The sequence below is a fragment of the Peromyscus leucopus genome, chromosome 8a (assembly GCF_004664715.2).
Source record: "Peromyscus leucopus breed LL Stock chromosome 8a, UCI_PerLeu_2.1, whole genome shotgun sequence".
Classification (NCBI taxonomy): Eukaryota; Metazoa; Chordata; class Mammalia; order Rodentia; family Cricetidae; genus Peromyscus; species Peromyscus leucopus.
In genome coordinates, this window is record NC_051085.1 from 45,049,455 (window position 1) to 45,064,039 (window position 14,585).

General features: G+C 49.1%; 1 protein-coding gene across 1 annotated transcript in view; it reads right to left on the minus strand.

The window, feature by feature from the left end:
- Positions 1-206: 206 nt before the first annotated feature.
- Positions 207-14,585, minus strand: part of Cnksr3 (CNKSR family member 3) — a 97,333-nt gene continuing 82,954 nt past the window's right edge. Inside the window, exons 8-13 of the mRNA XM_028854051.2 lie at positions 14,453-14,521; positions 13,844-13,990; positions 7,949-8,073; positions 5,006-5,214; positions 4,464-4,553; positions 207-1,759 (exon numbers count right to left, since the gene is read on the minus strand). Coding sequence (XP_028709884.1) covers positions 1,461-1,759; positions 4,464-4,553; positions 5,006-5,214; positions 7,949-8,073; positions 13,844-13,990; positions 14,453-14,521 — 939 coding nt within the window. The 3' untranslated portion in view covers positions 207-1,460. The remainder of the gene's footprint in view (positions 1,760-4,463; positions 4,554-5,005; positions 5,215-7,948; positions 8,074-13,843; positions 13,991-14,452; positions 14,522-14,585) is intronic.

Sequence of the window (14,585 nt, forward strand, 5' to 3'; positions counted from 1 at the left end):
AAGATGGGGGAGGGGCCCACTATGCCCAGTGATCCACTCATGAGCTGCCTTTCAGGCAGGTCAGTGGACAATCCCAGTGTTGTGGAAGAGTATGTGGAGGCCTGGCAAGAGCTCTGCCTAAGAACACGTTGGAAAATTCCTTTTCCGTAGTTCCGTTTACATTTGCTTCTTTAGTGCCACTACCACAAATTCATAAAATCCCAAAAAATGCTTGGGAGGATTTATTTCGGTTTTTAATATTAGTGCCCATGCTGGCGATGGCCAGAGTGGTCACTTGCAGATCTGAAAACACTTTGAATGCTCTTTTTTTCTTCGGTTTCACGCATGACGCAAAACAGAAATATTTCAATTACATGTGGCTAAGAGTAAGAAAAATATACAACTCTATTTAAAACACTTAAATTAACAAGGCAGGGGCTTATCCATTCTAGCAAAATATGGTACATTCGGTTTAGACAAGAGTTGATATCCAGACACACGTTTTCAAAATACCTGATGCTAGTTGAAAATCAGTGACCATGAGGCTTCCCAAGATATTTCTAATCAGCAAAATGTGTACAACTGGGAAGGGCTGCAGGCTTTTTTTTTTTTTTTCCAGAAGACAGACATCAAACAGGTCAATAATGTAAACTGACCAATGTCTCATCACTCTAAATCTTGTTGCTTCATTTTCCTGAATGATACTTTGGCTCTCAGCAAACCATATAGCTTCTTTCCCTCACAGAAACTCACAGAACAACTGCAACACCCCTCACAAAAAGCACACACTTTCTTGTGTTCACCACACCCCCCCATCAAAGGGTGCTCAAGAGTCCGTACCGGCTCACCTAAATGGATATTGTTACAGAAAAGGGGGGCTAACCGTGTGTAACAGCTGACCTACAGGTAAAGCCCTGCTCCAAACAGCCTCACACACTCACCACGCCACTCTGCCGTGGACGCGGCCACACTTATAAATATGGTCTATAGCTTTTAAAAAAAAAAAAAAAAAATCAAAACAGTTTTCTCCTTCAGCTTCTTCAGACACAGAAGTTGGACCACAGACCAACACATCAATGTGACAAAAGCCATCAACCTTAGTCCCCTGCTGCCGAAGAAAACAAAAGTGAACAATGTTGCCAATTCCTGACATTAAGTTGTCTGGCCAATGCACAATTTACAGAGCATGTCTCCACGTTCCCACAATGAGGCGGCAAAAATGAGCAGGCTGCGCCATGTCCATCCGTCCGTCCTTCTGCCTCCACCAACAGCACCTGAGATCCTCTGGATCAGATGCCCCACCAAGGACTTCAAAACTCCAGGAACGGCCAGCCGCCTGCAACCTTAAAAAACAAAACACCATGGAATGAAGTAAGGTCGCCTGGAGCACTGGGGATGGAGTCTGAAGCAGCTGTCCCCTGAGGAAGAAGGCACTTGCTTAGCAGGAGATGGCCGGCCGCAGGGAGGCTGGTGGGGCAGCCTCAGTGAGTCAACAGCTTGAGGCGAGTGAGCCAGCTGACTAGCAGGGAAGGCTCCCCAGAAGATGCCTTGGCAGATGAGGAGGCTGATTTCTTCTTGGGCCCTTCCTCCTGGAAGGGAATGGTGGCGCTGCTGTGCAGATCCGAGTTGATATAGCACCTGCTCCCTCGGATGTAGTCCGCACCTCGCACCAGGTGACGCTCGGTTGTGGGTCTGGAGAACCGGTACGCAGGCGAGGCGCTTTCTTCCGTGATGGGTGTGATCCGCTCATTACTGAAGTAGCGGCAGAGGACCTCTTCCCCTGTTTCCAAACAAAGCCCACAAGCCTGTGAGTACGAGAACCCCCAGATCTAACAGCACCCAATAAGTAAACACATACCCAGCTCTCTTCCCTGCAAGGCCCCCTGACCTGCCTCAGGAGTGTTTGCAAAAAGAACCACCGGAGGTTGGCCATGAGCCTTACGGTTAAATAAAAGATGTCAAAACCTTTCCACCTCCACGCCACCAACTCGTGTCCTGACTGTGCGCTCTTGAGTGGCTGGCACTGTGTTGGGGGGGGGGGGTGTGGAGCCTTTGGGAGGTAGGGCCTGGCTGGCAGATGCACCTCACAATGAGTGGTCCTGTGGTGATATTGTGTTCCCCAAAATATTGTGCATCTAATAAATTATCTGGGGTCAGAGAACAGAACAGCCATAGATATAGAGGCAGAAATGGTGGCACTCACGCCTTAGTCTAGCATTCAGAGCATGGATCTCTGTGAGTCAAGGCACACTGGAATAGCAGCATGTGAATCACGCTTTAATCTCAGAAGTAGCCTTAATCCAGGAGTGATGCAGAAAGCAGAAAGTATATAAGGCGTAAAAACCAGAAACTAGCTTTTAGCTGATTAAGCTTTCAGGCTTTCGAGAAGCAATTCAGCTGAGATCATTCTGGATGAGGAGTTCATCTTGTGTTGGTCTGGAATGTTAACTCACAGTTAAGAGAGTTGTCCTTGAGTCCCAGAGTCTTTGACCTCTGAACTCCTAACAGTATTGGAACCCTCAGACGATGGTTGCGTGGATGCCTTGTGTATTCTAAGACGGAATGAGCTCAGGAGGCAGGGGAGGGCTGTGGTGCGGCTGTGAAATGCCCCCCCCCGGAGCTTGTGCTCTTGGTGCTGGTGCCTCGCTTGAGAGACTGGGGAGCTTTAGGAGGTGGGACCGGCTGGCCGAAGGTCATCAGGGGTTAGCTTTTGAAGGCCACAGTTCCTCTGCTAGCTCCAGCAGCTTCCCGCTCCCGGGGTCTATCACCCCGTAAACAGCTTCCACCTTGTGCTCCTCCTGCCACAGACAGAGCCACTCTGCCACGCCTCCCCCACCGTGGGACGGAAACTGTGGCCCAAGGAAACATCTCTCTCTGAAGTTGTTTCTGTCGGGTCTGTCGGTCACGTGATATGAAGCAGCTAATATATGCTGGCTGCTCTAGCACCCAAGAGGAAACACAATGGCCCGGCGGAACCAGAGCCAGAACCTTTTTACCTACATACAACTTCACTTAAAAAAAAAAAAACCAAAGACAAAGTGTGCTTCTACCCCCACTTCCCCAGCTGCTTGTGGGCGGGGCCTGCAGCACATGGGGGGGGACGGGACTAAATACTACTGGTCTAAAAAAAGAAAAATATATAGTGGTAAAATGACCCCTAATGGCATTCTGCTAGACTCATAGATGTGCCTTGCTCAGCCATCATCACCTCCAGAGGAGAGGGCTCCATCCCAGAAACAATGCTCACCCCCAGAGGGGAGGGCTCCATCCCGGGAACAATGCTCACCCCCTAGAGGGGAGGCTCCATCCGGGAACACTGCCACTCCCCCAGAGGGGAGGGCTCCATCCCGGGAACAATGCTCACCCCCCAGAGGGGAGGGCTCCATCCCGGGAACAATGCTCACCCCCCAGAGGGGAGGGCTCCATCCCAGAAACACTGCTATTTTATTTCTTAAGTGGCCATGTGTAGAGAGACATCGTCACTTCTGAAGTCGTCAGGAAGTTCTCATAAGCCCCAATCCCTACACTAGACCTCTCCTGATATGAAGGAGAGCAGGCCAGATCCACGCTCAGGGAATGGTGATGAAGATGTTAACGTTTTAAATCTAAACAAAGGCCAGCCTGCCACCTGCTGACGGCTGCACAGACTTCCGTCTGCACACCAGGAACATCTGACACCCAGAGACTGGCATCTTGTCCCTTTGTCGTGTTAGCGAAATCCAGGTTAGCGTTATCCAGGTGATCCAAGCACGCAGGTGACATGGTTTCCCTAGGAGATGTTGGGAGTCACCCACTTGGAAGGCTAGGCCTTCGGAGTTTATTCTTCCTTCAGCCCACAGCCCACATTACACTGCCTCACGGCTCTTTGTTTCAACATTTCTGAGGTGATGCTATAATTTCCATCCAGTGTTGGTAATCAGAGCCTGTCTAGCAAAAATAGGTAAAAATTTTGTTTTGTTTTTGAGACAGGGCCTCACTGTGTAGCCCTGGCCAGCCTGAAACTCACTCTGTAGAGATCTGCCTGTCCTTGCCTCCCAAGTGCTGGGATTAATGGCACACACAACGGTGCCTAGCATATAAAAATATTTTTAGATGTTTCCTAAAGACTGGTGTAATAACTAGTAACCAATTACAGGATGAATTAAAAACAATTTTTCAGTAATTATGCCATGATAATTTAAAGACGATTTGTATGTTCATCAAAAATCAAGCTTTAAAAAAAACATGCAATTAAGGATGTTTACTGAATGACTTGTTTAAAAAGTGGACCATTTATGTCTAGGGACTTTTAAAAAGCCACAGTGCTGACTAGATTCTAGGAAGATACAGTATTCCACTCTGGAAACAAGCCGTATTGTAGCAACGTTCAGCAGGCCTGATTTACTGATGACAAGCTGGGCCTCATTTCTTGAGGAATCAGGGATGGGATGGCCTGGGTCTTCTGACACCATTCCGCGCTTTTGGCTTGCTTAGATGAGACATACCTTTCCTCCCGTGACCTCGAGGTCTAGCAAACGGGTCCACTATCCCCATCCAGTTCCCATCTGCGGGCATGGACAGAGGCCGGGGTTTGCCTGCAGAGACCAGATGGTGAGAGGCAAGGTTAGAGACAATTACCAACTTGAAGACACTCCCTCCCTTCACTTATAACTGAGCTCCCAACCGTGCCCACTTAAATAGAAGCAGCGACAAATTCTAAAATCAAACTATTTTTAAAGCCCCACGTCGACATCGAAAGCACTTAGGGCAGAGAGGCGTGCCAGCCACCGCTGAGCCTTTGGGTCTCCAGCGCTCCAGTTAAAACTGTAATGTGAGCTCACCCTGCTGGGCTCTGATGCCAGGCTGAGCAATGACTCAACAGGGCTTTGCTCTGGCCACATGAATCAAGGGCTCATACCTAGAATGTCACTGAGGTTTATGTTTTCCTCGGATCACCTTCTGAGGCTGCCAAGTTCGTGCCAGAGCCCCAAGTAAGGAAGGGGTGGGGAGGTAAAAATGGGACAGCAGGGCACCCTGGAGAACTTACCATAGGATGGCGTCTTCCCTCTCATTTTTGCGGGGAGGATATTGGTTCCCACCGAGTAAGCCGGCAACTGGTCGGAATCAGCGATGGTAAATCTGCATCTTTGGCTCTCCTGGTCCAGGAAGGAGTTAGGCGACTCAGCACCCTTCCGCCCAGGCAACGGCTGTTTACTCTTACTGGGTCCTCCATAGGCAAAGCTCCCATTCTCGTCCCTGGAAGACAGTGTGTGGTGACTAGAGAGCTCACAGACCAGCTCTCTTGACGAAGAACGAACAACAGGAACCCAGGTACCATGGGCACAGGTGACTTTCAGCTCCTTCCCACTGGAGAGAAAGCACTACTTTACTCAACTCAGGTTGCCCCTTCAAGTACATACAGACCCACCACACACACACACACACACACACACACACACACACAGCTGAAGAACAGAAGCCATGACCTGTCCACGCATGTCTACACAGGACCAGTGCTCCCTGAAAACACAGCTCCTGCCTTGCCCACATCCTGTTCTCTGGGTGAATGTCCTGTTCGCAACAGGGGTCAGCACCTCACGTGTGGGCTATCACACCATTTTTCTCACACCAAGAGTAGGGTCATTGCCCGGATCCAGCAAGACTCTTGGCGTGTACTGAAGTTGTTAGATTTGAAAATTCTTCCAACGCTTTGAAGAGAGTGCTTCCCAGAAACCAGAGGAGGGGGACTATTTCTGAACTCAGTAAAAAAAAACAAACAAACAAAAAACTAAGTTGGATCAGCAACTCTATCTTAATCCTCCTTAAATTTCATTATGCTTATAGCAGAACTCAGTTTGTACCTGAGCCCAAGTTACCAGACGAACAGTTTTCTTTCTTTGCGTTTGGTGAGTTTTGTAAGGCAGTCAGTAGAAGCCCACTGGACAAAATACAGATAAAGAGGGTCAGGAAGCCGGTGAGTGGCACCCCCAGGTGAGCCTGCTGCCTATGTCCCCTCACCTTCTCAGAATCTTCTTCTACCGTTTGAACTCACCCTATAACCTCCTCACTCACAGGCTTTCATGACTCCTAACTTGTGTCTCTGTATCCATTGGCATGTCTCACACCCCAGAGAAGGCGCTCACTGGTGGCCTGTGTGTGTGTGTACGCACAACCATGTGTCTCCCATAAAGGGGTTTGGACATCCCAGCTCCCTTCCCATCCTTCCTGCCAGAACTCCTGTGACACTCTCACGGAAGCCCAGAGAACACTCAGGGTCGGGGGCTGGAGAATCTGTCTCCCTACAGTTCCGGACACAGTGACCCACTCGGTGGCCTGTGAGGTTCTGGGGTCTCCATGTGCAGAGACAACACCCCCTACAGCTTTAACCCACTCCGAGTCTACGCCACAGGACGCCGTAATCGGGGAAGAGGCCCGCCAGCTACCAGACATCTCTGATCACCACACTTGAGGTAAATCATTACATGCTGCCATTCCTTCTGGGTAAGTCAAGGGAGACCACAGGGCGACTTCGCTCGGTCCCCAGGCAAGAGACACAAAAGCAGCAAAAACCCTGATAAACAAAGACAAATGATCTGGGCGGTGGCGGCACACGCCTTTAATCCCAGCACTCGGGAGGCAGAGGCAGGTGGATCTCTGTGAGTTCAAGGCCAGCCTGGTCTACGGAGTGAGTTCCAGGACAACTAGGGATACACAGAGAAACCCTGTCTTAAAAAAACAAAAACAAATGAACAAACAAACAAAAAAGACAAACAAGCCGGGCACGCCCACTGCACAGACGCTGCTCCAGCCCTGCCTGGTGACGCAGAAGACGTCGGTCCCAGTGTGTGTCTGACCAGGTGAGTGAGACGCTGGCGGTATCAGAGGCAAAACCAAGTCTGCTTGGCGCCAAGGGGTCACCGGCCCCTCACTCGGTGTACTCTGAATAAACGAGACATCCTCTGGTGTCACTGGCATGGGTCGGTATGTGAGCCACCATGAGGAAGCCTGGAGCACACCCCTCGACCGCCACTGTCCCTCCTGTAACCACTGTGCTGCACCGCCACCAGTTAGGACACCAAGCAAGGATTGATATCACAAGTACACACTCATTTTGCTCACAGACGGTTCAACACATCACCATTTTTCAGAGTGCTGTGGTGTGTGTGTGTGTGTGTGTGTGTGTGTGTGTGTTTGTGTATGTGTCTGTGTATGCAGATATGTTTGTGTGTGTGTGTGTAGTAGGTGTGTTTGTATATGTGTCTGTATATGTAGATATGTTTGTGTGTGTGTGTGTGTGTAGGTGTGTGTATTGTGAGTTTGTGTGTGTACGTTTTGTGTGTATATGTACTGTGTATGTACATGTGTATACATGTCTGTATGTATTATGCGTGCATGTCTGTATGTGTATGCACAAGTGTAAGTGTATATGTACATGTATTATGTGTTTGTGTGTATGTCTGTATACATGTGTGACTATTACATACGTATGTGTGTGCGCACCCGTGTGTATGTGTGTCTGTGTAGGTCCATGTGTTTGTGTATTTATATGTGTGCCTGTGTGTGTACCTGTGTTTATGTGTGTATATATGTGTGTGTGTGCGCGCACACACACACACACACACATCTTTCTTGGTAAAATCAGGCAACAACTCTAACGATTCTCACACAAATAACTTTTAGCTTCCTCCCTACAAATGAATTTATCATGGAGCTGACATAACTTAAGCTACAGGGACACCCCCCCCAAACAGCTGCTTCCGAGGCCCCCAAAGCACAGACTTCTGTAAATTTTTCACAAGTCAAGTACATTGGGATTCATTCCTTCTTAAAGGGCCCCCATCCAACTGTGTGATTTTCAAGCCCCACGAAGTGAGACCCAGCCCCGCAGTCCCACACAGCGAGTCAGATCTTGTCATTTAAAGTGGCCTCCTGGCTCAGCATTGGCCATGCAGGGACAGCCAATCCCCCTGTGACATGGGGGCTCACATACCGGGGGGAGTAGGGCACAGCAGGTGGGGGAGGGATGTACAGATCCAGGATGGCTGGCTTCTCCTTCTTCAGGGAGGCATCCATGGTGCTCTCTGGGGACTGGGTCGTGGTGGGTGGGGGTGAGGTCTGCAACAAGAGAGACACACGAGGAGTGAAACGCAGAGATCCACTTGGAGATTATTCTTGTCTAATTTTCCCCCACCCCAAACCAAGCCAGGCCTGAGGACAAGCAGAGGCAGAGCTCACCCACACACCCACGGCTACTAACAGAGCTCAACATCCACGCTTCCGGGAGGCCACCGGCTCACAGAGGACTTGGAGAAGCCGTGGGGTTTTAACGCTGGCTTTAGGAAAACCACTTACAAATCCATGCCTCAGTTTCCTGCTGGCTGAGAAAAGCACACAGCACTGCCCCTCAGATTGGGGGCTCTGGGTGTGGTGGTCCTGGCTACCCTGCTGACTAGCTGTGTACTGCTAAGACGGTCACTCAACGTCTCTGTGTCTCATCTATAAGATGGGACTTGAAGGGAACAAGAACAGCATCCAGTTGGAAACCGAGAGAACACACATGAAGGGCACAGGACATGCTTGCCACACCGTAAATACACAACTCATTCCGTTGAATTTAGCAATGCACGCCCATGGTGCAAACACATTTTTAAATTTAAAAAAAAAAAATTAAATCTTTAACTTTAATTACATTACTGATCTCAAAGGACTTACATTTTTATTAAATATTTAATATTCCTACATGTGCATGTCTCGATTCAATCCACTCCCACTCTCTCCTTTATCATCCCTTCCTCTCTTTCCTCTCTCAGCAACTTCCTGTTCTCTCATTCCCCCCCCTCCCTGTCACCCCACCTCTGACTTCATGGCCAGTCAGTGTTGTCTGCATGTGTTCAGGTGCAGGACCTGTACTGGAGCATGGGCACTCTATGCAGGACCACATCCTGCTGTGGGATGTTCTGTATATTAAATGTGTTGCTCTGATTGGTTAATAAATAAAACAGATTGGCCAGTAGCCAGGCAGGAAGTATAGGTGGGACAAGGAGAGAAGAGAATTCTGGGAAGTGGAAGGCTGAGACAGGAGATGCTGCCAGCCGCCACCACCATGAGTACCAACATGTAAGATACTGGTAAGCCACGAGCTATGTGGCAAGGTATAGATTTATAGAAATGGGTTAATTTAAGATAGAAGAACTAGATAACAAGAAGCCTGCCATGGTCGTACACAGTTTGTAAGCAACATAAGTCTGTGTTTTTACTTGGTTGGGTCTGAGCAGCTGTGGGACTGGCTGGTGAGAGAGATTTGTCCTGACCGTGGGCCAGGCAGGACTGGAGAAAACTCCAGCTACAACATCCCTGAAGAAAACTGACTCTCCTCCCAGCAGCCACCAAGTGCCAGTGGCTCCTCAGACAGTTGTAAGACTTCATGTGCTGGGAGATCCACGCTGGGATGTTAGCTGCCTTGATCTTGTGCAAGTCTTGCATACGCAGAAAGGACCGACATTCTAAAATCTCCTATGAGACTTTCTATCTTATTTCTTCTACAGTCTAACAATGACACTGACCAACCAGCTCCAGTTGGGGAAAGACCAGCCAAGGTCCTCACAGTTACTATGGGAACCACTGGCGAAGGCCCGCAAGTCCATGCTAGACCCTTTGAGGGAAGGAAGCACTCCCTTTTGACCTCAGGTTGTGATGAATGCAATGGATTCCAGTGTCGAGAAGAGCTCAACAGCTAGTGTGGACTATGTCCACAGGGACTATGGCCACCGAGAGATTCAAAGTGACAGCTACATTCAGAAGGGATACAAAGGCCCACAGGCATGGGCTCTGTCTAGTCTTCCAGCATAATCTCCCAACCCGAGCCCTTAATTCAATTCAATATGGAATCTGTTGATATCCAATGAATCAATGAATCCCCATATCTGAAAACACAGGGCTAAAATCCATATCCTTGAAATCCTGTAAGCTACAAGTATTCTGGAACACTCCCATAAGACATTTTCTCCCCCAAATTCCAACATGAATGATGACTTCTGTTTAGGAAGACCCTCATTTGTCAGGATGCAGCCTAAAAACAGAATGGTGAGCATCTTTCCTGTGCAAGGCCAACTGAGGTACTGAGAAGAATCAGATGACATCCCTCCTAAAAGTGTTGGGCACCCAGGCATAATGACCACCGAAGACGAAGCTGGAGAAACACCCAGGTCAGGAGCTGAGCAAGCCTACAGTCTTGTCTACCAGCGTTTATATTCTGCAAACAGCATTTGGTAGCTGAGCCACACAGCAGCTTCCACGTCTTCATAGTGATTACTTCCTTGGGTCAGAAACAAAATTAAGTGTGTCCCCATCTCTCCCCAGCTCCTCATCCTCAAACCGCATGGTTAAGGAAGCTTGCCATGAAGAGAGAAGAATGAAGTGCGCCCCCTCCCAAAGTTCATGTCCGGAACGCAAGGGATGAACTAGCCTCTATTTATACTTAACTTTCCCTCTGATCTGAACACATCCGTGGGGATTTTCCTTTGCCACCTCACACTCTGTCACGCTTACTGCGCCTGGCATCTCTCCCTTCATAATGGTTCCGTCTTGGCTCACCACATGACACCTGCTTCTCCCCTCATGCTGACCCCAAAGCCTTCTCTAACACTCAACAGCACTAACTAGGAAAGTGAGGCTTAGGGGACTGAATAGCTCACCCAAAGCTCAGAGATGATGCATGGCAGCGCTGGAATGTCAAATCGCACAGCGTTGCTTGAAGACTCAAGCAGGGCCTCATCTCCAAGGCCTCTCAGATCATCAGTCATTCATCTGAACCACCTCAGCACTAGCCTTGCTCAGAACTTCATCACTTCACATCTGGACATCCTCCTACATGATATTTTCTTGTGTCTAGATAATGTCACGAGCTGAGCTATGCCCTCTCAAGATTCCTATGTTGGGGACCCCTGCCCCAGTACTTCAGAATGTAATTGTATTTGGATATCACATCTTTAAAAAGAGGGAGCAGCACGCTTAATCCAGCACTCGGGAGCAGAGCAGGCGGATCTCTGGAGTCGAGCCAGCTGGCTACAAGTGAGCTCCAGAAAGCACAAGTACGCAGAAACCTGTCCGAAAAAAAAAAAAAAATAAAATAAAATAAAAAGAGCAAGAAAATGAGACATCAGATGCATCATCAACTGTGTCCAGACAAGACGAAGACACAGGGCAAAGGCAAATATTTCCAAGCCGGAGAGGAAGGCCTCAGAAGAGACCAAGCCTGCACACCTTGACCTTGAACCCCAATCACTCAGCCCATAGAACTTTGTTATGGCAACCCTAGCAAAGTAACACAGATAAGAACATAAAACTAGGCGTCAACCTGACCCCTGGGGGTAAAGTCCACGCCCTCTAACCTGGTATCCTATCTCTGCTATTGCACTAGCCCGACTGACCAAGCCAACTTAGAAAGTTTGAGGTATTCTTTGGAGCAGGGACTAGAAGGACAGCCAGAGTCCCCATACTGAGATCTCAGTCCCCAGCTTCTGGGCATAGCAACTGCCGAAAGCTCACAGCCATCCCTTCTCTAGAGAATGGCCCCCAGCACACAGAGCTACCTCTCCTAGGAAGGGCCAGCAGGCCTGCAGCCGCCCGATGACACACGACCCTCCGTCCCATAGAGGGGACCACGCCCGGACTTGTCTTCCTCTGCCCTTAAACGTCCCTTTGACAGGAATCACACTCTGCCCCTAAGAGCCCAACCTAAGACGACCTCTGCCTGATGGCCACGTGTCCGCGTTGTTGCGGGGAGGGGGTGGTGGTTGCATGGGTTTAAAGGACAAGATGCACCCTCAGCTGCCAGTGCAGACCCCACGCTCTTCCTTCTCATCAGCAAGAGGCACCTCACCTACACAATCCCTACCGCTCTCTCTGTCACAACTTTCTAGAGGATGACAGCAGTCAACACGAAGTGATTCCTGAGGACCGCTGAGAGAAGAGACTAAAGCATTTTCACCACAAACAGCCGTGAGGTCCTATGTGCATTAACAACAACACAAACCAATTTTGAAATGCTGCACTGTAGAGCGAATGTGTACATAGTTCAGGTGCGTCAATACGTTTTTCTCATTCTTGAATACATTTATTTATATTTATATTTTGAATACTTTATATACATGGTGGTCCGGGGCATGTCAGTATACCGAAGGCATGCAGTGACCACCACGGAGGCCAGAGGAAGGTGTTAGATGCCCTGGACTAGAGTTACAGACAGTGTGAGCTGCCTGCCGTGTGGGTGCTGGGAATGGAACCCAAGTCCCATAGAAGTGCTCTTAACTGCTGAGACACCTCTCCGGTCCCCTCTCCTTAATTTTAAAACGTAAATCCTGTGTCCCATCTGCTCCACCCTCTACTTAGCGCTGCTGATTTCCACTCTGCTCACTATGCCTGTGGATACATTTGCAGCCTTGTGTTATCATAAAGCGCTCAGATATACAGCCTAAAGGCACTCCGCCTTTCACATGAAGGTGCAAAATAAAATCACGGGCAGCCCTGCAAACAAAATGCCATCTAAGATTTAAGGACCTTTTCCAGCCGAGGAGGGACACCTGCTGGTGTTAGGGGCGCACACCACCACATTTGGCTTAAGGACTTTTCTGAAAGCAAAAGCAAACGTTTATAATATTACTGGGAAGTGGAAACTAAGAATCAGTGGCTAAAGGGGGTCCGTTGAGGCTGTAGAGGGATCACTGAGCCCCTTAAGCTCAGCCGAGACAATAAAGGTCCTTAATGCTTACAGAAGCTTTAAATCATAGAGCTCACCTAAAGTTGGCTTGTTTGTTATACACGGGCATGGGCTGGGGATTCTGAACGGTGCCTAAGCAATGGTGTGGTGCCACCTCCCGCTGCCCGGGCTAAATTCTCCACCCCCACCTGCTCTTTGGCAAAGTCCTGCTAAGGACTCAGCAGCACGTAGGAACCCTAAAATCAGGGTTCAAGTCCTGTGTAGTATATCGAGTGCTGACTGTTATTTCCCCCACAATTGCAACATTCCTCCTAGAAGAAAAAGGGAAAGCAAGCCAAGGGTGGTGCCACCGAACACCTTTAATCCCAGCACTGGGGAGACAGAGGCAGGTGGATCTCTGTGAGTTTGAGGCCAGCCTGGTCTACAGAGGGAGTTCCAGGACAGCCAGGGCTACACAGAGAAACCCTGTCTCAAAAAAAAAAAAAAAACAAAAAAAAAAAAGTCAGAAAGTAAACATCCAAGGTTCAGGATATTCCTGAAAGTTACAAAACTCACAAGAACGTTCCCTAACATTACACAAGTAGTATATCAGTTGCCAGGGAGAAGAGACGCTCTATGGGCTGGCACACCTGTCTGCCAGCCACGCAGGGAATTCTAAGGATGTGTCTTTGGTGAGCTGTCACTCCTGCTGGCACGGGGTCACCATGCTCCTGCAGGTAACCCCAATACACTGTCTCACTCAGCTGGACGCAGGTGGGATGACTTCTCTGGTCAGCCTCCAGTGGATGCCCTACCGGGGCAAGTGGACATTTGTTTGTGTCTCCCCAGGAAAGACCACAGGACCATGCTGAACACAAGTGAGACCATCTAAAGCGACCTTTCCACCTGTGTGGTCCACTGCGGCAGCACCAGCCATCGGTGGCGATTCGGCACCTGGAACACGGCCAGGGAGATGGAGGAACTGACCTTCCAACTATTTAAACAGTCACCTATGGCAAGTGGCTCCCACACTGTTCAGCAAAGATCTGGAGTTTACATTCTCACGCAAGCAGGACTAGAGAATACTGACAGGCAAACCAGCTCCTAAAAGCGGTCACCCTCCACTTGAATCCTTTTTTTTTTTGACAAAGTCCCCTCTAGATGAAGGTCTACCACAGTCCCAGATACCTGCACGAGGGGCGGCTTCCACCGGAGGTTCTTCAGGGGGGCCGGAGTAAAGTTGAATGAGCCTACGGGCCTCTTCTTCAGCAGCAGCACCACACCTGTGGGATTCTCTCTCAACTTTCTCACCAGATTTTTCAGCTGCCACCCGACCTTGAATGAGGGAAAAGGAGGCAGGGAGAATTGCTTGTGAGCCATGGAAATCCAACCCGGAAACTTATCTCAAGGAAATTCAAGTTATGGGCAAATTGGGTCAATGCACATATGTTCATCTTAGCACTACGTCAGATACTGAAAAAAAAAAATGGGTACAAAGTGTAATTTTTTTTTTTTAAATGTAGAGGCTATAGAGATGGCTCAGCCATTAAGAGCACCAGCTGCTCTCGTAGAGGACTGGAGTTTGATTCCCAGCACCCATGCTGGGTGGCTCACAATTTCCTGCATATACAGCTCTTAGGAGATCTGCTGCTGTATTCTGGCCTCCATGAACACCTGCACATGTGTGTGTGTGCGCGTATGCACGCGCGCGCGCGCGCGTGCGCACGCACACACACACACACAGTTTTAAATGGACAGTTGTGGAGGGAAAAATTACACCCCAATGAATGAACTCACCACAGTCTGCCGGTTAACTTGAATGACTTCATCACCAGCGTGAATCTTCTGAGACCTGTCTGCAGGAGACTACAGGGAAACAGAGAGACCTGGCTTAAGTGTTTGCCTCTCTCTTTCTGATCTGTAGACAATA